General features: G+C 45.5%; 1 protein-coding gene across 2 annotated transcripts in view; it reads left to right on the top strand.

Moving 5' to 3' along the window:
* The first annotated feature begins 470 nt into the window (after positions 1 to 470).
* Positions 471 to 26,722, top strand: part of GRID1 (glutamate ionotropic receptor delta type subunit 1) — a 1,146,328-nt gene continuing 1,120,076 nt past the window's right edge. For both annotated transcript variants that reach the window (XM_072628545.1, XM_072628548.1), the window contains exons 1-2: positions 471 to 922; positions 4,463 to 4,618. In XM_072628545.1, the coding sequence (XP_072484646.1) occupies positions 844 to 922; positions 4,463 to 4,618 (235 nt within the window). In that variant the 5' untranslated portion in view covers positions 471 to 843. The remainder of the gene's footprint in view (positions 923 to 4,462; positions 4,619 to 26,722) is intronic.

The raw sequence follows: 26,722 nt of genomic DNA, 5'->3' as shown, positions 1-26,722 counted from the left end.
GGAGGGAGGGGGGTGGAGTGAGGGGGGGAGGGAAATCCTCGGATTCGCTCCGGAGGGAGGGAGGCTCAGGGAGGGCCGCTCCGCGCCCTCCCACGGCCCTGGCCAAGCCGGGGGGAGTCGAGGGTTCAGCCTCATTTCTGCTGCCATTCCACTTACTTTCTGCCTCCTGCCGGCGGGTATCTCTAAACTTCGTCTCGGGGTGTCAGTCTTCCTGCTCCCACCCTTCAGCTCGCCTCCCCTCTCCCGGGCTGCATAGTTCCCCGATTCCCCAGGCTCCCCCTCTGCGCCCCCGGGCGCCCGGCAGCCCCAACCCGGGGAGAGAGCGAGCGCCAGGCTCGGGCCGCCTCTATTGAGTGGCGAGGCTCTGCAATCACGTGGCCCGGGGGGTGGGGGGAGGCTGGCGGGCGGGGAGGGAGGGGAGGGGATGGGAAAGAGGGGGAGGGGGACGTCCTCCGCAGTTCGCTGTTCGCTGGGGCTCTCAGACACACACCGAGAGCCGAGGAGCCGCCGCAGCCGCCGCCACCGCCGGGAGCCTACCGGGCCCGCCTGCCTTCCTCCGTCCGCCGCCACCACCGCCAACTCCCGGTCCAGGAGCCACCCCCCGGGGCCCCCACCGGCCCCCGACGCTAGTCTCCCCGGCTCCTGGGCGCTAGGCTCTGCCGCTCTGCCTTGGGCTCTCGGACCCCTGGCTCAGGGTTGCTGGCCGGGCTGAGCGGGCTGAGCGGGCGGGCTCCCGGGCTTCTCCGGGCGCCTCCTCCCCCAGTCCCTTCCCGATCAGCCCCCTCCCCCCAACCCTGGGTCTCACCCCGAGCCCGGGCTGATGTGCAGCACGCGAGGGGGGACATGGAAGTGTTGACGCTGTGGCTTCTCCCCTGGATATTTCAGTGCGTTTCGGTGCGGGCGGACTCCATCATCCACATCGGTAAGAGAGAGAGCGCCGGCGAAGAGGAAGGCGGGCAGGCAGGGAGGCAGACTGCCAGGCTGGCAGGCAGGCGGGCGGGCAAGGAGGCAGCCGGCCGGGAGGGTGGGCGCAGGGACGGACAGATGGACGCCCTGAGGGGACTCGACTGATGGAAGAAGCCGCCCCCCTCCCCCACGGCGGTGAGGGAGGGGTGGGAGGCGGGGGAGATGAAGAGAGGCAAAGGTTGGGGAGGGGGGAGGGGGGCCGAGCCCAACTATCTGGAGCCGAAAGATCCGTGCAGCCAGGGCTCTCGGAAGCCGAGTAGCCTCGCGAAGTTGCCAACGAGCAGTGCCCAGGAACCGGAGGTCTCCGGCTTCCTTCCGCCCTCCGGTTCAGTGGTTCTGGGGCGAAGATGCCCGCTTGAACGCACTCTCCAGGGCGCCGCGCCCCGGGTAGCCACAGGCGCCTCCTAGGGCAGCAGCTCCTGTGGCCCTGGGGGCCAGGGCTAGGGAGTATAGCCGCGCTCGTTTGCTAGTACCCTTCTTTCCCATCCCTCTCCCAAAGGCTCATGCTGGGGAGACTAGGGGAGGGGGACCACAGGAAACGCCCCCATCCCCTTACAATCCCTCCCTCCTCAAGAGTAGGAGTGAAGCAAAGACAGGTGGTGACCAAGTTGTCTGGAAAGGATTGGGAAAAGCTGGGTCCGGAGCTCCTGGCTTGTGTGTGCGTGTGTGTCTGTCGGTGTGTGTGTGTGTGTGTGTGTGTGTGTGTGTGTGTGCGTGCGTGCGCGTGTCAGTGGGTGTTGTCAGTGTGTGTCAGCGTATGCCTGTCGCTGGATTGTGTGTGTGTGTGTGTGTGTGTGTGTGTGTGTGTGTGTGCAGCTGTGGCGACTGCGACCGGAGCCCATTGACAGCTCTCAGTTTTCCCAGGGTCTGAGTCGTGGGCTTTCTGGCTAGGTGGGAGAGGAGGAGAAGAAGGGAAGGAAGGAGCGTGGGTGGACGAGTGGGGGCGGGGGAGAGAGTAGGAGAGGTGTATGTGTGTGTGTGTGGGGTTGAGTCTGGGAGTGAGGAAGGAGGGAAGAGAGGAGAGCGAGAAAAAGAGGGAGACAGGGAGATTGGAGAGATGAGGGAGACAGGGAAGGGCGGGAGCATGATGGGGGGGGGGCGGTGTGAAAAGGGGGGAATGGTTCAGAACCCGGGAAATGAAGCCTAGGAAGAATGTCGACCTAAAGAGAAGTTGGGCGGGCGGAGAGCTGTAGGATGGGGATTTTAGGTGGGGGTGGTTGTAGGGTCACAAGGACCCCTCCGGGAGTACTCCTCAGCCCCCTTCAGGAAGTTGGGAAAGACCTGAGAGAAGAGGATATACGTCTGGAAAATTGGGGTGTGTGAACCGTGCGGTAGTGGCTGTGGCGGTGAACCGTAACTCCTCGTATGCCAGCTCGACACCTCTCTTTTTTGGGGGTGTGTGAAACAGCAGAGCATCCAAGAACCGTCCTGGATCCTCCCCCACCCCACAACTGGTATACGGGAGATCAGGACTCAGAACAGAAATCCAGGCTAGAGTAGATCTCTCTCTCTCCCTCTCCCCACCTCCCCCCCGCATCTTAATTGCCTCCTGAAAAAGGCCAACCCTTGTCTCTTTTTACACCCCACTCTTATTCTGCAATACAGGGCAGACGGAGGAGGGGGAGGGAGGAGGACTTCTTTTCTCTGGAAAGCCTAAGAGGGAGGGCGACAGAAGAAACTTTCGTCCTCCTCTCTCCCCCCCCCCCCATTCCTAGTGGAGAAGTGGAGAGCCAACCAGCCTGGTCAGCACTGCGGCTCTGAGGAAGACAAGCAGGGAAACCCCGGTGTGCCCCAGCTTCCTCCAGAGCTCCCTATAGCGCGGGAGAGGGCTGTGATTGTGGGGGAGTAGATTGGAGTCCTCACCCTAGAGCCACCTTGGGGGTTTCAGTGGTCCTTGAGTAAGCTTTGAAATGGAACCCTAAAGCGTTGTTTTACTTCCCCAGCCTCAGGGAGGCCGGCCTTCCCTAGGGCGCAATGCCAGGATGTCCATCACTGCGAGCCAGGAGTGAGTTTTCCTCGTCTTTCTCAGTTGGGGTACTCCTCGGTTTGCCTTCCCTTAGGAGTTGTCCGTGGTACTGGATTCTACCTGTGAGCTATTCCGCTTAAACAGGAAACCTACCCAGAAACAGGGATTGGAGCAGAGACAAAACCAGACAGACACTCCTGGGCAGAGAGGATGAGACTGAGCTGCAGAGCTAAGACACTAGAGAGCCAGAGGGTATCCCTTTGTGGCATCTTTGTGGCCCGAGGCCGAGCCAACCCAGCTTCGGGTGAATAAGCAGTTCTGTGGTTGGAAGCTCTGGAGGTGGGAGGGGGGCAGAGTCGTCTTGATCTTGCCTGAACAGCTGTCCCGTCCCGGTTTGTAGTGGGATCTTATTCACAAGCTCCACAACCGATTGGGATCATGTAAAGCCTGGTGCCAGATGCCTTCTCTATCAGTGTATCAACAAGCTTCCCAAACACCTAGGACTAGCTGGACTCAGCTGCTCCACTAGGGGCGGATGGCTGCAGAAAAAGCCAGCTTTTGTGTGCTGAGGATAAAGGGGTTAACAACATCTTAGCCCTAAGTCCTGCCCCACCCCCTACTTCCTCTTCTTTCTAGTATACTCTGTTGCATAGAGACACCCCTGCGGGGCATTTCGGAATCTGAGAAGTGGGCCAGAGAAGTCTTCTTCAACTGTAGAAACTTTGGTCCACCCTTAGATATAGGAACTTGACTCTGGTGACGTGTGCATGCTATATTCAACTGGTGTGTATGTAACATACACCTGTCCCACTGTAGTCTGTCTTCTGTGATAATTGCAACACATGTCTATTGTATGTAAAACCTCAGTGAGGGATGGCCTGAGATATGTGGCTGTGTAACAAGTGTGTGATACTCAGAGACTGGACAAGATGTGTGCATCTCCCCAGCAGGCTTTGAACTTTACAGTCCCTCTACTCAAGAAAACTTTGAGATTTCACTAGTATATATGGGACTTGATCTATCATAAGATAGACATTTTCCTGCTATAGAGTGACAGTTTTTGATATTCAAAAGTATCCATCTCCTTGTGTTGGGAGTGTTCTCCCAACCCTTTGTTTTACCCTGGTAACTAGCTTCCTTTCTTGCCCATGGTATCTCTTCTGGTACCCATGTATTGTTTCTCTCTGTTCTTCAAGTTCTGCCTTCCTGGAAGGACAGATTGGAGTCTCAAACAATTGATTGAGTTGAGGCCTAGGAAACTACTAGAGCAGCAGCAACAACAACCGTGTAGCTAAAATTTCAACCCCTATAACACTGTAACATGCCTGGTTAAAACCTATGCTAATGGTCTACTCTCTCTTTACCAACCTAGCTGCCACCATCAACAGTCTGGAGGGAAATGGACACAGGGTAGCCACTGAGACTGGGGTCATCCTACAAGGAGAGTGTATTCTCTGGTCTTTGATCTTTTAGTCTCCCCAGACCTCCTGACCCTGTGTCTCCCTTTTTTTATATCCCATTCCTTTCCAGGTGCCATATTTGAGGAGAATGCAGCTAAGGATGATGAGGTTTTCCAGCTGGCTGTATCAGACCTCAGCCTCAATGATGACATTCTGCAGAGTGAGAAGATCACCTACTCCATTAAGTTCATAGAGGCCAACAACCCCTTCCAGGCAGTGCAAGAAGGTAAGTGATGGCAGGTTCAGTCCTGAGAACAGCTGTGTTCAATGGTGGGCTGAGTGGGGACTCCTGATCAGAGTGATGAGCAGATGTGGAGTTGGTGACCTTCCCACTGCCTGGTTGGTGATTGTTCTGGTTTAGATTGCTTTGATTATTATGGCTTTCCTGTCTCCCCTCTGACCCCTCTTCTCCATTTTCTGATTTTTCCTCCCTCCCTCTCCTCCCCTAGGCAGGCTTGATCTCTGTTGGATACTTGAGAGTAGGACACAGTGTGTGTTGAGAAGCAAAGAGTGTGGGTACTGTTTCTGTGTAATTAGTATGTGATGTATATGTTTTCAGGGTATACAGGTATATGTAGACATCTGTGTGTATATACACAAGTGTCTACGTATTGTGAGTAGTGTGTTTCCTCTATGCCTTGTAACATGCCTCTGTCTGAGCATGTAATTTCTATGCCTCCATGTCATTGTGTGCCTTTATGGGTGTAGTGCATAGTTCCACATTCCTTATCTATAGATGTATGTCTGTATCTGCACTTGCTTATATGAGAACATTCTTCTGTCTTTCTGTGTCATTTGTGTCAAGCCTGTCTGACTGTAGTATGGAGCATGCCTCCAGGTGCCACGGAGTCTTTATGAGTATGTGTGTGTGTGCGCGTGCTTGTGAGTGTGGACGCCTCTATCCGCACGTGCCCCTAGCTGCGAACTGCGGCCAGCAGCTGGTTCTCCCCCTCAAACCCTGGACCCAGCTCAGCCTCGGACTCTATCTGGCTCTCTATCTCTCGGCTGCTGCTGAGCCAAGCCGAACCGCCAGGCTGGTGGGCTCAAGGCCGGAGGTGGGCGCTGTTTTACAAGGAAAGGAGCCGCAGCCGAGTATTTGCCTTTATTGCCTGCGCCGCCGTCGCCGCCTCAGCTGCGAAGGGAGGATGCCCTGGCCAGTCAGAAGCCCATGCCAGAGCCCTCCCACAAGTATTGTCACAGTCTGGCTAAGCTTGGGGGCCGGGACAGAGCAGTGGGGTGTATACTGGGAGAATAGGGGTGGCCACGGGCTCGGTTGATGCGTGGAGACTGATTGCCTTCTCGCCTTGAGGATCTGGACCAACACTCCGGTGTCTGGGGCGGGCGAGGGCTTCCAGCGCAACAAACTGTGCAGGGGTCGGGGTCGGGGTCGGGGTCGGGGTGGGGGTCCAGCTCCAGGTGCTGATTGGGAGAGGGCAGGAGAGTGGGCAACAGGTCTGTGAGGGAAGACTCTCTCTCCAGGACAGACAGCTTCAAGGTCATAGCGTCTCAGGCTAAAACCGGGCATTTATAAAATCCAGAGAGCCATCCACGGGTCCTCTGTCAACATCCCCAACCCCCATCTCAAACCATAAAACTTCCTTTATGGACACAACGCTACAGTGAAAAAGGTCCTGGATTTGGAGGACCTGGGTTGGAATCTGGCTCTGTTACTTACCCTGTGTGAGCTTGATAATCACTTAACCTCTCTGTGACTCAGCTCCCTTATCTATAAAATGAGAGAGTTGAATTAAAGGGCCTCTTGAAGTTCCTTTCAGTTCGAATTCTTTGATTTCTTCCATTCACATTGTCTTGCCTCATGACAGGTTGGAACTTTGCCTCTTCCTTCCTGTAATATGATGTTTTAAGGGCAGGCAAGGATGCCTCACCTTTTACAGGCTGAGAATTAGGGCTCTCTGGGTAGCAGAGGTGGGGGGCAGGATATCTAACCCCAGCCTCCTGCTAGTCAGGTTTGAGAATCAGAGGAGGCCCTGGGAGGCAGGTAGAGGACCTGAGAGCCACCTCCCTAGGTTGCACAGCCTCAGGCTGGAGGGACAACCTCAGGGTGTGAGCTCAGTAGGGAGATAAGGGAGGGCTGGTCTGGGGCTGGTGGAGGTTTTGAAAGGTGATGAAGATCTACAGTATTTTTATATTAGCCTAATGATAAATGGATGAGGAGAAGAGAATGGAAGATTTTGGAGGCCAAATATGCTCTGTTTTCTGGATAATTGTACAAAGATTTGGAGTTCAGTGGAATTTGGCAGTAAAGACCTGTTTGAAGACCTTACAGAGTAGATAAGGTATGATAAGTGACTGTCCAGGGCAGGTGGCCTACCAGGGGTGTGGTTTTGTTTTTCCTGGGAACTAGAGACTTGGTTGATCCCATTCATCAGCTCACATGTGATTCCAAGAAGCAGTTGCCAAGCCTGAAAATAATTTGACAAAAACATTTGTTGCTTTTTGAGTTTTCACTGAAATTAATAAAACAAACCACACATGCCTTCCCTTGGAGAGCATTGCCAGTCAAATTTTCTCCAGGGTCCAAGTGCCTGTATCAGTTTTTGATGAGGTTAAGGTCTTTAGATGAGAGAAGGGATAGCATACTAAACACTGATGAGTTGGGTCTCAGTTTCCTCATCAGCTAAATGAGGGAGTTGGGTTAGATGACCTCTAGACTTTTCCAGTGCTTGCTCTACACAGGTCTTCAGGGAGATTTCCCCAGGAATCCTAAAGATGGGGGCTGGTTCAGGACTGACAGAAATGAAGTGGACCTTGACTTCACTTTGGGTTACCAGGAGTTGGGTTCAGTCATATGTTTATGTTTAATTAGTTTAATGTTTAATTAGTGGTTAATATTTCCTATTGCAAATGGTCAGAGAATCTAAGAGTTGACTCAGCAAAAATTTTCCAATGGCCTTGTTTTGCCCCCTCTCCTCCCATCCTCTAGGAGAAGGAAACATTGCTTACCATCACTTTCTTGACATTGTGGGTATCTTCCCTCTTACTTTTCTCACTTCTCAACTTCATTTTTCTGGATGTTTTCTCCCCTTGGAAATTAACCTGTCTGTCTGCTAAAGGGGAGACCCATGGTGAAATAGTGGAAAGAATTACTACAGATAATGATGATGTTAGATTATATTAGAAGGTAGAGGACATGGGCTAGATTTCTCTCTGCTACTACCTAGCTGTGTTACTGAGCAAGTCATTCAACTTTTTGGATTTGTTTCCTTAGTGCCAGGCCTAGAGGCCTGAGGGCTACCCGAGTCTTACCTTACCTATATCGCAGGTCTTCGGCTGGCCAAACCGGATAAACGTATGAGGGAAGAGACTTTCTGGAGTCGAACAAGGGTTAGGCTTTATTCAGGGTCCTGGTTACATGTGCAGGGGGAACTCTTCCTTAGGAGAGAGAGAGAAATCTCCCAAGGAGGCAAAGATCTTACAGTAAGAGAATGAAAGCAGAAGTGGAAGTGGGGAGAGAGGGGGGAGGGAAGAGCGAAGAGAGGAAAAGGGGCCTTCTGTCCTGTAAGGGCCCCTCAGCGCTAAGAGCGCCTTCGGGCTTTCCTGACCCTACTTAAGCTCTCCTGCCGCATAGTTTGCACCTGAATACCGTGCCTGTTAGATTACAATAGGTGTGCCCAGATCCGGGCCAGTCTCGAGGGCGGGGATGCTCTCTCCCATCACGTTCTCATGGGAAGAGGCGGAAATACACGAGATCTCACTCCTCAATTCCCTGCTGTTTCCTGGGGGGCCTCATGAGAACTCTAAGGTTTAGAAGCTCTCACCTTTACCCGCCCGAGACTGTCCACATGGAACTGAGCTTACACCCCCAACACCTTAGTTGTAAGATATAGGCATTGGACTAAATGATGTCCAAGGCCATTTCCAGTTCTAAAGCTCATGATCCTATTTCTTCTCCATGGACTTTAAATGGGCATTAGGTGGGGAACTCCCTGAGACCTCCTTGGGAAGGGAGCATGGGATGATAACTTCCCATTGGATTGGAAGGGATCCCAGAGGTAGATACGTGGTCATAAGACTACAAATTTAGAGCCAGGGAAGAATCTTTGAGATTATCTAGTTCAACCTTTTCATTTTATAGCTGAAGAAACTGAGATCCAAGGAAATTAAGTGACTGGGCCAAAACCACATTGCTAGCAAGCGATAGAGGTGAGACAATCTCAGGTCCTCTCACTTCAGCTGCCGTTCAGTCGTTTCAGTTGTGTCTGATTCACTGTGACCTCTTCCAGGGTTTTCTTGGCAGAGCTACTGGAGTGGTTGGCAGTTTCCTTCTCCAGCTCATTTTACAGATGAGGAAACTGAGGCAAATAGGGTAAGATGACTTGCCCAGGCTCACACAGCTGTCTGAAGTCGGATTTGAATTCAGAAATTCAGAATTCAGAAAGATGAGTATTCCTGATTCCAGGACCAGAATTCTATTCACTGTGCCGTCTAGCTGCCCTCTGGCTCCAGGATCAGTGAATCCAACTACTTCCTACATGGTGATAAGTGGTCAAGTGGTATTATATTGGGGAGGAGGGCCTATGGCAAGAACAGGGAGTTCCACAATAATAATAATAGCTTGCATTTACTTTGTGGTTTACATATGCTCTCTCATTTGATCTTCATAACTTTGGAAGTGATCCCCATTTTACAGATGAAGAAACTGAGGCAAAGAGAAGTTGAATGACTTTCCCAGAGTCATGTAGCCAGTAAGCATCAGAGGCAAGGTTTGAACTTTGGTCTTTCTGACTCCAAGTCCAGCACTCTCTGAATGTTTAGTGCTACCTAATTACCTGTAAGGAGAAGAGAATAGGAAGACTTAGGAGGTTTGTGGACAGTTCTCGTGGCGGTAAATGGCACCCACAGATTAGAAGAGTCTTTGGAGATTTGCCAGGCTTGCCTGGGAAACTGGGGGATTGAGGACATAGCTCAAGGAAATCTAGCCTTCCCCCGTGGTCACATGGTAGATAGAATGACTCAAAAATGGAACTTACTGGGATTCCGTTGTTCCTGGATTGGTATGCTCTTTCTCTGTTGAGAAACCTATCCCATTGAGTGATGGGTGCTTCTTGAAATGCTGATTTGTTTTCTGGTGGCCAAAGACATATCCTAAACACCCTCCTATTCTGTGAGGTGACACAGAACCCAGAAAAGGAAAGCAGATATTGGGACAAATTGCCTACCCCCTGGACTCTATCCTGGGCTAAGTTCCCTCATTCCTCATACTTTAGTGTCCTCATATAAAGGATTTGGAAAAGGATTCTGGAGGTTTATTGCCCTTCTCAGGATCCTGGGGTGATAGGCACCATCTAAGCAGTTTTGCAGGGAGCTGCTAATCTGCCTATTTGGGATGTATCCTCGTGTCTAAAGTCTAGATAAGAGGAACATTGATGAGGCATGTTTTACTGTGGGTGTACAAGGACTGTGCTGGCCCATGGAACAGAGGGCTGATTAAAATTCCTCTGTAGGCTGACAAATTTTTATGTTCTTATCAACCAGACTGGGAGAAATATACATTATCATCCCTTTTCTTCCAGGCCCTAGCTCCTGGAATGGCAGACAGGAGTGGATGGAGATGGCCAGGGCTTGTGTAGGCTGATGAGGCTTTGCATCCAGATTACAATCCATTATTTCCAGCATCGTTGAAATTCAATGGGAAGTTCTTTGTAATCAATGATGAGGTTTTGAGGATGAGACTCAGTGGGGTATTCTGAAAGAAGCACTGGGTCAGGGGGTAAAAGAATCTCAGATAAATAATTTATCAAGTTGTCAGAGCTTGAAGGGACTCTGGAGATTGGATCATAAGTCTCCCAACCCTCTGGTTTTACTGAAGAGAAAACTGTGCTCAGAAAGAAGTGACAGTTCCAAGGTCACAAGTCTGGGCAGTGGAAGAGTTGGGATGTAAATTCAAGTCTCCTGGTTAACAGTGAGGGAAGAACACTGGATTTAGAGCCAGAAAAAACTGAATTTGAATCCTGGTTTTACTCTCTACCACCTGGGTGACTTTGGACAAGTTATTCAACTTCATTGGTATTGGTTTTCTCCTCTACAAAATGAGGGGATTGGAGGACACTTCTCCAAAATTCCTTCCTGTGCTAAGTGCTAAGAGTTTAAGAGCAGAGGGGACTGTCTCCTGTGGTCTGTCTACATGGTTCAAAACACCCCAGCACCTGCATAATTATTTAGAGCCTGGGCCTCAATCCAGAGCCTCTGCAGGCAGCACATAGCTTATTGTAGTGGGCCCTGAGGCCAGAAAATAGGTACGGAGTAAAAATCAGCTTTGGCTAGTCTAACTGGTAGAGATTGAACTTGCTTTACAGCAGACATTATACAGGCTCTGATGCCAATGCACAGAGAGGGGTGGGCTCTGGGGACCCTCCTGAGGATGGAGGGTTGGGATCAGTGCTATATGGTTGGGATGGACCAGAAGGATTTGTTTTGGCAAGCTGGCTCTCACTAGAGTAGTATGGGGGTCAGAGTTTACATCTGAGGCAGAAGCAGGGGTGGGAGATGCATTTAGAATTCTGGTCCAGAAGGAAGCACAATGGGATGATGGGAGAAATTAGAGTGTTAGGTATTGTGCAGCATGGAGGACTGGGCAGGGAAACTAGGAAAAAACCTTAGTTAGGGAGAGGAAGGGAAGAGTGGGGCTCCTGAGAGGTGTGATGATGCTCCGTAGTTTCTTGGAAAGGACCTGCCCAGCTCCTGGAGTCTTAGATCAGATGGCAGTGTTGTGAACTGGATTCTCAGGATAGTCTAACTAATAGGACAGATCCAGACCTGTGGGGACTGAGTGTTTTCCTTCATGCTGTTTTCCTTCAGCTTTTTCACGTGACTGTAGAGAACTGCTAGGGTCCTCTCTAAAAGGCAGACCTACTAGAATGTGTGGGTCAAGCCAGGTGGACTGCCCAGGGGAGGTTATAGGCAGGAGAGATAATGTGTCTTTTGCATCTCTCAGTTCCCTGATCAGTGGTGGGGATTTGAGGAAATTCTTGGAATGTTGGGCCCTAGAAACGAAACACTCCCAGCTCCAATCTACTGCTGGACACAGAAGGTAGGGGCTGCTCAGAGTGAAGAGACTCCATGCTTAGTTATCCTTCAGGAATGGAATCTTTACTGTTCTGAGAATAAAAGAATTTTAGAATGTTGAGGGAACAAGAGGGCATCTAGTCCAACCCATAACTGATGGCATCTTTAAAAAGTTGTTCTCTTGCCTGTGCTTGAATGCTTCAGAGGATGGGGAGCTGCTTGCCTCCTAAAACAGTTCCTTTTTGGACAGTTCTCTTTGTTCCAAAGAATCTCCTTGGTAGGAAGCACATGTGGGCTCTGCATCAAGGGGAGAAAGGAATCATAGGCTCATGAGCCCTCAGAGTAGGAAGTGATCCTTTTAGCATTGACTCCATAACAAGGAATCTGGGCTCTTTGAGATGATCAGAGGAATTCTGTATGGGGTGTTCTTGCCCTTTTAGACTGTCACCCTCTAAGCCAAGATCAATACACCACAGGAACGTGATTTGCTTTTGGTTGAATAGCCCTAACTCTTCAGGGAATACTGGATCTAAGAATGGGATAGATTTCCTGAGAGACTGCCCCTGCTTGGTGGGATGGGAGCTGGGCTGGGGAAGGAGGCTCAGGGTTGGTCTTAGCCTCAGTCATTTTGAAGATGATAGCAAAAGAAGCATGATGCATGGGGTTGGTGTCTGAAAAAGAATCCCAGCTTTCCTTAGGCATTGGCTCAGGGGGTTAGAACAGCTGGAAGCTCAGATTCTAACGACCCTCCAAATGCATCCATGAAAGGGAGCACTGGCCAATCACATTTCTTAGTTCTGTCACATAATAGACTCTTAATAAATGGTTTTTCTTTTTCTTTTTGATGAACTCATAGATATGTCCTACCTCTTCTATGGTTAAACTGGCCTATGACAGAAAGAGGTCAGGCTTAGGTATTAAAAAATGTCTTCCATTTATGTCTCTTGCCACCATCTTCTTGTAAAAGGGAGGTTTTATCTGTCTTGACATGAATCTCGAAGGTAATGGATATCTCAAATAGCCTTCTTTCCCTGTAATAACCCATTTGAATTACTTGTTTGTAGCACCTGGAAGCATCCTCTTTCCCTTTCCTCACTCCCCCATTTCATTAGATGGGTCCTCTGGGAAAGGATACCCTAGGGTCTAGGAAGTCTATGTGGGTGTCTGTGTGATACCTAATTGGGAGTCCTATGCTTAATATTCATGTCTGAGGGAGCTCAGCTAGAGAAATGTCATAGAACTGCATTGAGATTAACCCTTGCAGTATTTAGGGGATCTAACATGCTTTGCATTTGCTATGTGAAAAAATCTAAGCAAAGCCCTGGGTGAAGGTGGGGTACAATCACTGTCACCTCTCCTCATTCTATTTTTCCAGTCTTATTCTATTTCTTCCTTTTCTCATATTCTATGTCTTAGCCAAACGGAATTTCTTGATGTTCTTCATGCTTGTCACTTTGCCTCCCATCTCCATGCCTTCGCACTGGCTCAGCTCCATGCCTGGAATACCCTTCCTCCTCATTTGTGCTTAGATTCCCTTTTTTTTTTCAAACCTTAGCTCAAGCATCACATCCTACATGAGGCCTTTCCTTATCCCCCATCTGCTCATTCCTTCTCCCCAGTTACCCGGTATTTAGTTTGTATACGTTTATCTGTGTACAGATTGTCTCTTCTGATAAAAGGTAAACTTTCCGAGAGCAGCAATCATTTTTGTCCTTGTGTGTCTAGAACCTAGCATAGTGCCTGGCACATAGTAGGTGCTCAATCAATACCTCTGAATTGATGGATTTCCTGGATAGCTACATTCTTAGACTTTCATGTGTATGCATAAACTGATGAAAACTTGATTCCAGTTTTACTTTATGGCCTCACCTCCTTTTTGGTTAGCGCATTACAAAAATTTATTCCCCAATGTGTGAAACTACCCTTCTCCTGCCCCAGATAGACTCAACCTAGTGATTCTAGTGTCAGGGGATTTGGTGAACATGACTATGTTCCCATCCAGCCTTTTCTCAGACTTTTCCTTTTCCATCTTGGAGAAATATGCCCTCTTAGTTTGTTCTTAATACCCTATCCCCAACTTTATTTTCATTCTCTCCTCCTTTTCTTGGAAACTTTTCTAACTTCATGAGATCTTTTGTGGAGTGTAGTAAGCATGGACCTGGAAGACGTGGAGCACTTTACAAAGGTGGGATGACTTTTCTTTTGTTTCGGGTCTCCTTCCTGAGGATGCCCACCATTCAGTTGCATTAGCGCATTAAAATCTTGATTCATATTGTCTTCTAGATCACAGGATTATAATATTGTAGTGGAAAGCATCTTAAAGGTTGTCAACTCCAACTTAGCCTTGTATCTATAAAGGTGGAAAAGGAGGCCCATTGATAACTTATGTAAGATAATGCAGTCAGTAAGTAGCAGAACTGGGATTTGAACCTAGGGAAACTGAGTTAAAATCCAGTGCTCTTTCTGATGTGTTGGGTTGTAAGAGATGGCTCAGAACCCATAACACTCAGTAGAATGTAGGGAGCATTAGACTCAGAATCAGAAGCCTGGTTCAGTCTCGAGATCCTAGTTGGGTGATTTTAGACAAGTCACTACAATGATAATGATAACTAGCATTCATATATTGTCTACTATGTGCTAGACACTGTGCTAAGCATTTTACAAGATATTATCTCATTTGACTTTCCCAACAATCTTGGAAGACAGGTGCTATTATTTTCCCTACTTTGTAGTTAAGGAAAATGAGGCAGACAGAGGTTAAATGACTTGCCCAGGGTTACTTATCTAGAAAGTGTCTGAGGCTAGATATGAACTCAGATCTTCCTAATTCCAGGCCCAGCAATCTATCCCTTGTTCTACCTAGATTAAGGAAAACTGATCTTTTTTTCATATGTGTGAGATGGGGACAAAACATTTGCTGATCATTTTACAATGTTGTTATAAGGATCAAATGAGATAGCACCTGCAAAATATCTTTGCAACTTTGTATAGAGTCATAAGGCAGCTAGGTGGCACAGTGGCTGGAATGCTGGGCTGGAATCAGAAAGACTCATCTTCATGAATTAGAATCTGGCTTCTGATACTTGTTAGCTGTGTGACCCTGGGCAAGCCACTTCACCATTTACCTCAGTTTTCTCATCGTAAAATGAGCTGGGGAAGGAGATGGCAAACCTTTCCAGTATCTTTGCCAAGACGACCCCAAATGGGTTGGACATGACCAAACCCATGAAAGACAGACAAACCCATAAAAAGTTGGACATGACTGAAGTGACTGACAACACAAAGTCATACAATGGTAGTGCACTTTTCTTTTTTGATCTTTGATTTCATCCGTATGGAAGAACTTCCTCCACCTATTCAGGTCAACTATTTTTTGGAAACTTAGCTTTATGGAGTTTCTTGGGGGCACTGAGCGTTTAAGAGAATTGCCCATGGTCACAGAGCTAGTGTGCAGGTATCATTTGAACCCAAATTTCTGACTCCAAGGTCAACCTTTTATCCACTATACCATGTTGTCTCTTAACGAATTATTTTAAAAAATTATTTTCCTGATGTATTTTGTCTTACATAATTTTGTATATTGAAAATCTTTTACCTCTTTCAATGGCCCCAGCTACAAAAGATTTGGAAAATAAAGTTCTCACCACCTAGTCCTTGGTACTTTCAAGAAGGTCAATGTGAAAAGAGATGTGACATTCAGTGGAAAGGCCATTAAAGGAAATATATTGCCATCTTTTTTGCTACTGTATGCAATGGCCCTTTACATCTGACTTTTGACTGAAACCTCCTATATATGTTGTTTTTTCCATTAAAATATGAGCTCCTTAAAATAAGGACTTTCTTGCTCTTCTGTTTTTATATCTAGCACTCAGCACAGTTCTTTGCCTATAGAAAGACTTAATAAATGCTTTTCACTCATTTTTGCCTTCTAGAAGCCTGACTATTGCCATTTCTTCTTGCTATTCATTCTTGTTGGCTTGGCACCATAAAGAAAAGCTTCATGTGATCTTCTACCTTAAAGCTTTTGTGTGTGTATTTGTGTGTGTGTGCATGTATGTATGCATGTGTGTATTTCTTTTGGGTCACTGATGCATGTCTATATCTACATATATTATTCCTTTCTTTCTTTATTTTTTGTGACCATGGAATAATCCTGGGTTGTTTGAAAAGATGTTCTTTCATATTTGAAGTATTTTCTCCTGGATATTTGCAGAATATGCATTTTGTCATTGAAATAGGCAAAATCAACCACCATACACCTTAGAGTTTCAAGTTTGTGTTCCTAATTTGTTATTCTTTTTCAGTCTCTACTTCTTTGGAAATCTTTTTCATTTTTTCTTCTAAATTTAATGTTTGTTTTACAATTCTGCATTGAGTCTGATTTCTGTCCCGATTTAATTCTTAATTTCTTTTTTTTAAGTATTTTATTTTCATTTTGAACCATTCAACAGTTCCATGTTCACTGGGGAATCTGCAGAATTTTCTTTTTGATTGTAGTGTTTTGGTTCATTTTCCTTCATAGTATATAATATTTGTTCATAATATTCTTTTTTCCTAAGTTTTTACTCATTTTTCTATTCTTATATCTCTGTTGGTTTGCTTACTTGTGAGTTAGTTAGGATTTTATTCAGGATTTACCTTTTAGTCTTTCAGTCTTTCTCCTGGGTTCTCAGTTGCTGGTCTTTGGTTTTACTCCTAATTTTAAAAAAGCAAAACAAAACAAAACCTCTTTCTCTTCTATTGCTTCGCAGACTACAGAAGCTGTAAATTCATACATGGAAACTCTGCCCTTCTACCCCTTTTGCTGGTTCTGTGTTCTTTGTGTCTTCTGTCCTTCTTATCTTTCCCCTTTTCCCTTTCCTCCCTTTCTCTTGGGTGGTCAGACAGAGTCAGAAGCTATGTTGCCTTTTTTTCAAATTAGAAGAAATATTTGAGGTTTGTGTGTGTGTGTGTGTGTGTGTGTGTGTGTATGTGTGTGTGTATGTATGTGTGTATGTGTGTGTGTGTGTGTGTGTGTGTGTGAGAGAGAGAGAGAGAGAGAGGGAGGGAGGGAGGGAGGGAGGGAGAGAGAGACTGACTGGGCAAATCTCATAGTGATATACTAAAGCATAATTCTTTGAGGTTGCTTTGTACTGACAGATGGAGTGGGTAGCTAGGAAAGGGGATTCTGAGTGGGAGTTCTAAGTATTTAAGGTCCCTGATGTTGTTTCATTTTTAAACTTCGTATTTTTGTCTTCTTTTGTGGATTCAGCATTAGTTACTCTATGTCTGGTGCATAATTTCTTCTTTTTTTTCCCTGAGATTTTTGGGTAGGAGAGGATTGAAAAAAACAACTACTCATCATTTTGTAGGTTACATGATCTGACAAATATGTTAACTGGACCTATCACTGATCTTTGCAAGAATCCCCATTTATACTGCCCCTACCCCCCCATTCTAGGAAATGGTCCTTTACCTTCATCCTTTATTTTTGTCTCTGAGCCATTTCCTTATTTAGGACAAAACCATTCCTCCAATTCCCTGGTGACTCAGTTTTAAAAATAGCCTTTGGTGCAAAAACTTATCAAGGATTTTTTTGAGTTTAAATAACAGCTATTGGTTCACCTCGGTCCAAATGATTTTTATAGACCTTCAGTGAACTCTAACAGATTGGTGACAGTGACTGGATGCACTCTCTTATTCTTCTGTCCTCTAAGCTGACACTTCTACCAGCCCCACTCAGTTGATGGTAGGGATGTGGCTTTTGGCAAAGGTCTTACTTACCATGTGTTCTTCAGAACTCCTTCAGTCTTTTTCATTCTTGATGACCCCACCAACCATGCAGGCCCCACATTACTTTTTGGTTGCCTAGAATAGTGTGCTTCACTTCCATCTTGGTCCTGAAGAAGGAGTTCAAGGAAGGAGCTCCAAAGGGCAGAAGAAGTTGTAGGTTACTGTATTCAGGCCCCTCCCTCTCCACATTCATGGGACAATCCACTGAACAGATTCTTACTTCTCTGTGGCCTTTCTTCTTTGTATACTCTGATTGGATTTTCCATTTCACTTTCGTTCTCAGTGTCCTGGTCCCACTTGGATGGGCAGCGACTAATTAACAGGATCATTTGCCCAGTGGAGGGTGATGGTTGCCTCAGTCTTGAATCCTCCAAGTCAGTTCCATTTCCTTAGTGTAATTACCATCTTCATCTTATAGCCCACATTCAACTAGGTTCCTTAATCCAGGGTCAGGATGGACATGACACTACTGTCTCCTCTCAGACTCTGATGGAGATAGCCTAGGCTCCTGCAAGGACCTTGGGAGTAACATTTCTTCCAGCCCAGTGCCCTCAGCTACCACCCTGGGAAGCAACCTCTGGACATGCCACTTGGAAACTGCTCTTCCACAATTTTTGAAACTGCAGAAAGGAGGTCCATGACCCTGTCAGATAGTTCAACATTAGAAATGTATTTGATTTTATCAGTGGAAATGCCATTAAGTAAGAATGATTAGCATTTGTTTTCCCATGGGACCCTAAAGTCTTTTCAAACTGATTTCAAGCTGAAACTTTCCCTCTGTATTGTTTCCTCACATTAAAATAGAATACTTTGAAAGCAGGGACTGTTTTACTTTTTGGTTTGTGTTATTCACTTAGCATAGTGCTTTGTACATAGTAAGCACTTAATTAATGCTTATTTAATTCATTTGAAGTTAGCCTCCTCATCAAGTCAAACTTAATCTCAGGTCAGTTTAATTTTACTTGATTTTGGTCATTGTTACTCAGATTGAGCCCACATCAGCTTAAGTCCATTCAGCCTAGCCGGGCCTTTCTAGAAACCTCTTGACTCAATTCAGCTTAGCCCTTGTCACATTTTCTTGTCTGAATTAGATCAGTTCATTTGGTTTCACTCCTTTTTCAGTCAGCTTTGCTCAGCACTTCCTGGCCTGAGTTGGCTTGGCTTGCTTCAATTCACCTCCCAAGATGCCTAATGCTTAGGGGACTTCAATTTGATTTGACCCAATTCAGTCATTTCAAAGGACCATAGACAGAGCTGGGAGGGATATCAGAGGACATCTGGTTCACCTATGCTCATCAGTTGAGGAAACTGAGGCCTAGGAAGTGACTTCCCAATTCAGTTCAGTTCAAAAATACGTATCAAGCCCCTACCATGCACAAAATACTATGTTAAATCCTGGGGGCAATACAAAAATAAACAATTACAAAGAACCTGCTCCCAAGGAGCTTTGTAGAGATCTGACATGGTTAAAGGTAAGTAAATACAGAACAATTTGAGCAGAGAAGGAGCACGTATGATTGAAGGCATTAAGAAAAGTTTCACATAGGAGGGGGCACTTCAGTCAAACTCTGAAGAGATTTTAAAAGGCAGAGGGAGAAGTACATTCCGTGCATGGTAGCAACCTGTTCAAAGGCATGGAGGTGGGATGTGAATGTCATGAATGAGAGAGAAAGAAGGCCAGCTTGTCTGGAACATAGATTGCATGCAAGGGAGCTAAGCTACCGATGTGCAAGAAGCCTGGAAAAGTAGGTTGGTGTGATGTTGTAGAGGGCTTTGAATGCCAAACATTTTATTAATTGCATTTATTTAGTTTTTATTTCATCCCAGAAGCAATTGGGAGTCACTGAAAGTTTTTGAGCAGGGGAGGCACATGATCAGACTTGTGCTATTTATCATATATTATTAGAGAGGGGAGACACTTGATGTAGGAAGGCCAAAGAAGAGGATATTGCATTAGTCCAGGTAAGAGATGAGGAAGATTTTACCACGGGTGATGCAAAGGGTAGTATTGTCATGAGTCTGGGTGCTGGAAGGGTCTCCTCTGGAGACACAGGGTTCCTCTTCTGTGCCCTCTAGATAAATGAGGTTATATTATTATCAGGGGAATCACAGAAGACAAAGGGAGCTATGATCTCAACTGTACACACACACACACACACACACACACACACACACACACACACACACACACACACACACACACACACACACACACACCCTCCCAGGCAAGGAATGAATTTGTCACTGATTTTTGAGGAGGGAAAAAAAGCATCAAGAGTGTTCTTTTTTTCATGCCCCTCCCTACCCTCATCTCTGACTTTTGTGTTAACTGTTTAAGGCCAGAAAAAGCCTTACCTAGGGTGTGGCCTTCTGAGGAGTAGTGGTTGGGAAGAGCTGGTTTCTTATTATAATTAATTTTTTTGTTGTTAGTTGTTTCTAGATCTTGAGGGAATATAGTGCCCTCTAAATTTTTGGCACCCTTGGTTAAAGCCCTCATTGACATACCCTAGTTATTGCTCTTCCCCAGCCTAGTCAAGACTAGTATGACAATGACTGGATTCAAGTGTTAAATCCTCTTGTCCCTGCCTTCTTTTGGGGGTGTGGGGGGTTACCTCAGTGATCCTGGGGCCTCCTCTTCCTCTATGGTTCTCTTAGCTACATGAGATGATATTTGAAGTAGTTCCTTATATTTGCGCAGTGCCTGGGGCATGTAGTTGGTGTCCATTAGATGTTGATTAATTCACTGGGGCTGGACAGGACTGGGAGTGAGGACATAGGAGTTAGGGATGATGTCGTTGATTCTACTCAAAGGGTTTCAGGGGAGTTGTGATGAATGAAGGGTCATCCAGAGAAGTCAATGCCTTTTATCCATTGGTTAAACTGGAGCCCACTGCTTCGGCTTCATATCATTTAGTCAGCACCAGGGTCAGTGATGGCCTCTCTGATACTCTCTAGGGAGTAGACTGGATCAATTAGCTTGTCAGTCACTCTTCACTGATCATCTGCTCTATGTTGGTTTGGGCCAGATGGTGTCCAAGGTTCCTCCTAAATCTAGTGCTTCAAGGATTCTAGTCCAACTTTGTGCTGTGGACTTCAGGGGATATAGAAAACATACACCAATTCCTTAGAAACCTGCCTGAAGAAGTATGGCATTTATACATACAATGTCATAATATAGTTAATCATTGAAAAAGCATTTATTAAGTGCCTACTATGTTCCAGGCACTATGTCAAGTGCTGGGGATACAAAGAAAGGCAAAAAACCCCACCCAAACCCAAACCAACCCAATCCTCACAGCAAAACAATAATCCCTGTTCTCAAGGAGCATGCATTCTTTAGGGGGAGACAACATGTAAAATACCTGGGTATAGGAGAAAGAGCTCTGAATTCAGAGTAGAAGGACCTGGATTAAAAGTCTAGAGCTGCTATTGTGTGACCTTGGGAAAGTCACTTAACATCTTTCTGCCTCAGTTTTCTCATCTATAAATAGAAGGGTTTGAACAGGATGTTTTCACTCTAAATCTGTTACCAATTGGTTTAGAGATTAATTAAATACTAATTCATGGGTCCTAGCTTTTAATGCCATAGCACTGACAAGACACAAGAGTATCTGAAAAACTATCACGTGGAAAAGGAATTATGAGACTTTTTCTGCTTGGGCCCAGAAGACAGTGGGACGGGAGGAAGTTGCTGAGAGGCAGATTTAGGCTCCATATGAAGAAAAAAGGTCTTCACCATTGACACTATCTGAACGTGGAAAAAGCTACTTTGGGAGAGAATGGCTTCTCTGTCACTGAAGGGCTGCAAGAAGAGGCTAGAAGGTTAAACACTTGCTGGGGATATTCTAGAGGAAATACCTTTTCAGGTGACTTCTTAGCTCCCTTCAGGCTCTCAATTCATGATGCATCTCATTTAGAGAAAAATCAATTTTCTTTCCCTGTCACTCTTCCCTATTTGAAAAGGAAAAAAAAACCTCCCAATATCCTTGTAACGCATATGGTTGAGCAAAGCAAACTTCCACATTGGCCATAACCAAACAGTAAATATCTCATTCTGTACCTCGAGTCCACCACTTCTGTCAAGAGGTGGGTAGCAATGCTTATAATCAGCCTTCTGGAATCATATGACCATATTGTTCTTAAGTCTTTTAAAATTGTTTTCTTTTACAGTGTTGTTGCTACTGTATACATTGTTCTCTTGTTTCTGCTCACTCCACCATGAATCATTTCATACAAGTCTTCCCAAGTTTTTCTGAAACCTTTGTTTTCATCATTTCTTATGGCATAATAGTATTCCACTAGACTCATGAACCATAATTTGGTCAGCCATGAACCAATTGATGGATACTTCCTTAGTTTCTAGTTCTTTGCTACTATAAAATGAGCCACTAGAAAGGTTTTTTTTTTTTTTTGTATACATTTGAATCATTTTACTTTCTTTGCTGACTTTAGGAGTGTAGGTGTAGTAATGGGAGACACCATTTAGTCACTTTGGGGGCACAATTTGAAATTTCCAGAATGGCTGGAATAATTGCAGGCTTCACCAACAAGGCATTAATGTGCCTCTTTTCCCATAGCCCCTCCAAAATTTGTCATTTTCCTTTTTTTCCTTCACTGAGATGAAGGATAATAGTCCTTCCACTACATACCTCCTAGGGTTGTTGTGAGAAAATGATTTGTAATTAGTAAAGAGCTGTATCTCCTGTGGGTTTTGACAATAGTGGGAGATATGGAAGAATCGGGTGCCTGTGAGGTTCCCTCTTCATTCCTCTCCTCTCCCAATTTTTATGACCTGGGGAAGATTATTAATATCATTCAGCCTTTAAGTTCAACACTCAGGTTTGGTGCCTGGAACTTGAAGATGAGATCTCCCGAAAGCTGGATTGGGACTAAAATCATCATTGGATTCCACCAGAACTGAGTCATACATTTTAGTCATACATTCTAGCTTGCCCCCAATCCTCAGAAGTGGAGAAATAGTGGTATTTCCCATATTCCTGTCAACAGTGAGTGTCCTGTAAAAATGATAATAAATCTAGTTATGTCCCCTGCTAGTTCAAGTTACCAGGGCTGGTGATTCTTTTAGGTATTCAACATTACATAAATGGGACTTATTACCATTTTTATACATAGAAAGCTTCTCTTGCCTCAGTACTTGTATATGGGGCTCAGGTTGAGTTTTTGTTGTTGTTGAGTTGTTTCAATCATATCCAACTCTCTGTGACCCCATTTAGAATTTTGGCAAAGTTACTGGAGTGGCTCACCATTTCCTTCTCTAGACCACTTTACAGTTGAGGAAACTGAGGCAAACAGGATTAAGTGACTTGGCCACGGTCACGTAGCTATTAAGTATATGAGGCTGGATTTGAACTAGGCTTTCCTGATTCCAGGTCTGGTGCTCTATCCACTGTGTCACCTAGCTGCTCCTAGTTGGTGTTTAAACTCCTTTTGACTCCCTAATAAACTCAGTGAAATGGCTATTCCAAAGCCTGTCCACTGTCTTCAAGCACTTAGCCTCTTCAACTGTCCTCCGCCTTCATGCCAAACAAGGTCTCAGTTGCTGCTATCACCACTTTCTTTACTGAGAATATTGAGACCATGTGACTTGACCTCCAACTGCCCTCATTCATGACTCAGCACTCTTCATTGTCTTTATTCATTCTCTTCTATTCCAGAAGAAAAAGATGGCCTTTGCCCTTTTGAGTGTTAGCCTTCTACCTGTTGCCTTGATCCCTTCACCTCACAATTCTCTGAGACTTTGCCTTGTTCGTCGTCTGTTCTCTCTCTTTTTCATTTCTCCTCTTTTATCTCCACCAGCCTCACTTTCTTCTACTCTGATAGTTTTGCTCACTTCTCACCTTGTCTAAAAATATATTTTTCCCTGATGAGTTACAGGATTTCATTTGATCCTCACAACAACTCTGGGAGATAGGTGCTGTTTCCTATACTCATTTTATAAATGAAGAAAGTAAGTTTCGTAGAGATTAAGTGACTTGCCCAGGGCTTCACCTTTTTATTATTTACCACCAAGTTTCTACAGGAAGTAGTATGCATCTGTGAACTCTACCTCCTCATTACCCATTCACTCTTGCCTCCCTGGTAATCTGGGTTTCCTTCCCTATCACTCTTGGAGAGATCCAGCTCTCTCTAAGGTCACATTCCCTCCCTAATCATCAAATTCTATCATTTTATCACAATCTTCATGTTATTTGATATGTAGAGTAGAGGATATGTAGAGTTTGGGATTTTGAATCAGCTAGACCTGCGTTCAAATCCCACCTCAAGTATTTATTCAACTCTGAACAAATCATTCCTGAACCTCTCATAGCTCATCTGTAAAATAAGGATAGTAGTCAGTCAGTCAATAAGCCTCTATTAAGTGCCACTGTGTGCCAGGCACTGTGCATCCCTGGGGATACAAAGATAAAACAGACAGTGCCTGCTCTTAAGGAACTCACAGTATTAAGAAGGGTGACAACATGCAAACGATTATGTGCAAACCAGCTCTGGACAGGAGTAACTGGAGATAATCAACCTAGGGAAGGTACTAACATTAAGGGGATTAGTAACTAGCTCCTACTTCACCAAGTTGTTGTTGGGACCCAATGAGATGCTGCACCAAGGGCAGAATAGCAGAAAGGTAGGCTGCCAGCCTAGACTCTGGAGTCAGACAATTTTGACTCAAATGCTACTTTTGACACTGCCTGGAGTCACTTAATCCTCAGTTTCCGCATCTGTAAAATGAGAGGGCTTGACTGGATAGCTTTGGAGGTCTTCTAGGCTTCTGGTCCTAAGATGTTTTGTAAATTAGTATATAAATGAGCTATTATTGATCGCTGGTAAAAGTTGATACTGTTGACTGAGTCCTCCTCAGGCATTTTAAAGAATCATTTTTATGTCATCTACATGTCTCGTTGGATCCTTCCCCCTGTCCCCTTCCAGGGGAGGAGGAAGAAAAGTTCAGCAACGCCAAAGTCTAAAGGTCCGTAGCCATGGACCCCCGCTTCTGCAAAGGAGCAGGAGAGGTGTCTTGGCCCCAGAGAAGAATGGGAAGATGACCCATCATTTAAATACTCCCTTTCCTTGATGTCTATAATACCATACTTTCCTGGTTTTAACTATAAATGCTCCTCCTTCTCTGCTTCCTCTTCTCCAATCCTCCAAGCCCTGTCTTTGACCCTCTTTTCACCATTGTTTTTTCTTCCTTGGAGATCTTCACTCCAAAGACGTTAACTGTCACTATTATTAATGGAACCATATCTCCAACTCCAATTTCTCTCCAAGACTCATCTATCCAACTGTCTAGCTGAAATCTTTACCTGGATGTTCCACTGGCACCTTAAACTTGCTAGGTCCAAAATAAAGCTTATTATCTTTCTCCTAAAAACCTGCTCCTCCACAAGATTTTTCCCATTTCTCTAAATAGCTTCACAATTCTTTGAGTCACTCATCCTAGAAATCTTGGAACCATACTTAAATTTTTTCTCTCCACTTCTCTCATGGTAAAATAAACTACTCACAAGGTCTGTTGATTCTACCTCCCAGGTATCTGTGGAATTCAATCCTTTGTTTCCATCCCCACTGCTACCACCCTTGTTCAGGTCCTTGTTATTTCTCCTCCAGATTATTTTAACAGTCTGCTCTATGATCTCCAGTGTCCATTCTCTGTGATCCATTCTCCTGACTCATGAATAAATCAACCTTCATAATGCACAGCTCTGACTGTCTCACTTTGCTGCTTTAAAATCCTTAGTGATTCACCATTGCTGCAGGACAAGTTCACACTTCTCTGCGTGGAATCCAAGGTTCCCTCCAATTGGGTGCCTACCATGGTATGGAAAGTACAGCAGTGCTGGAATCAGGAGACCCAACTGGCATAGGGACTAGTCACTGCAAAAGCATTTCTTTTCCTCACTGCTAAACTTATTGAAAGAGTAGTCTCCGCTTGTTTGTAATACTTGCCTTTACTCCTTAGCCCCTTAAGGTCTGACTTCTGTTTCTTTCCCTATAGTGCAGAGATTCTTAATCTGGGGTGCATGGCTCCACAAGAGGTCTGGGGGTAGATTTCAGAGGCTTTGTCAACTTGGATGGGAAAAATTAACATCTTTATTTTCATTTGAATTGGTTTATTTTGTGATCCAGTCAGTCAGTCGCTAAAGATTTATTAAATACCCATGTGCCAGGCACTATGTAAGCACTAGAGATACAGAAAGAGATAAGAGACAGTCTCTGCCCTGAAGGAGCTCACAGTAGAATGGAGGAGACAACAAGCAAATAAATTATATCCAGGATAAAGAGGAAATAATGAAAAGAAGGAAGGCGCTCGAATTAGGAGGGGTTGGGAGAAACTTCCTGTAGAAGGCGGGACTTGAAGGAAGCCAGGGAAGTCAGCTGGCAAAGATGAGGAAAGTGGGCATTCCAGGCCTAGGGAACAGCTCCAGAATGCCTGGAACTGAGAGATGGAGCATCTTGTTCATGGAACACGGCAGTGGGTAAGGTGGAAGAAGAGTGGAAAGGTAAGGGACTGTTAGGCTGTGAGGGACTTTGAATACCAAACAGAGGCTTTTGTATTTCATCCTGGAGACAGCAGGGAGGACTGGAGTTTATTGAGTAGGGATATGACTTGGTCAGCCCTGAGGCTTAGAGAAATCACTCTGGCGGTTGAATTAAGGATGGATTGGAGTGGGGAGAGACTTGAGGCAGGAAGACCCACCAGTAGGTATTGCAATCGTCCAGGTATGAGTTGATAAGGGTCTGCATGGCCATGTCATAGTGATGGCCACATCAGAGGTGGCCATGTCACAGGAGGAAAGTGGGCATTTTGGAGAGATGTTGCAGAGGTGAAATTGGCAGACTTTGGCAACAGATCAGACATTGAGGGAGAGAGATAGTGAGGAGTAAAGGATGATGCCTAGGTTTTGAGCCTGAGGGACTGGGAAGATAGTTGTTGCCCTTGACAATAATAGGGAAATTAGCAGTAGAGAGGGTTTAGGGGGAAAGATAAAGAATTATTTTGGAAATGCTGAATTTCAAATGTCTGCTGGACATCCAGTTTGATTTATCTGAAAGACAGTTGGAGATGTGAGACTGGAGATCAGCAGAGAGACTGGGTCAGCATAAGTAGATTTGAGAATGTCAGTAAAGACATGGTAAGTAAATCTATGGGAACTGATGAGATTACCAAGTGAGGCAGTATAGAGAGAGAAGAGAAGAAGGTAAGGACAGAGTCCTGTGGGACACTTATGGTTAGAAGGTGTGACCTTGATGGAGATCCAGTAAAAGAGATTGAGGAGTAGTTCAATTGGTGGAAGGAAAACCAGGTGAGAGTGGTGTTCCTAAAACCTAGAGAGAAGAGACTATCAGGACAGTGAAGGTGATGAACAATGTCAAAGGCTTCAGAGGGGTCAAGGAGAATGAGCATTGAGAAAAGGCCATTGGATTTGGAGACTTAGACATCATTGGTACTTTGAAGAGGGCAGTGTCAGCTGAATGATAAGGGCATCCCATGTATTTTATTTCATACATTTAGAAA

This window comes from Notamacropus eugenii, chromosome 1 (genome assembly GCF_028372415.1).
Source record: "Notamacropus eugenii isolate mMacEug1 chromosome 1, mMacEug1.pri_v2, whole genome shotgun sequence".
Classification (NCBI taxonomy): domain Eukaryota; kingdom Metazoa; phylum Chordata; class Mammalia; order Diprotodontia; family Macropodidae; genus Notamacropus; species Notamacropus eugenii.
The sequence above is the reverse complement of the archived record's forward strand: the minus strand, read 5'-3'. Positions and strand labels throughout refer to the sequence as shown.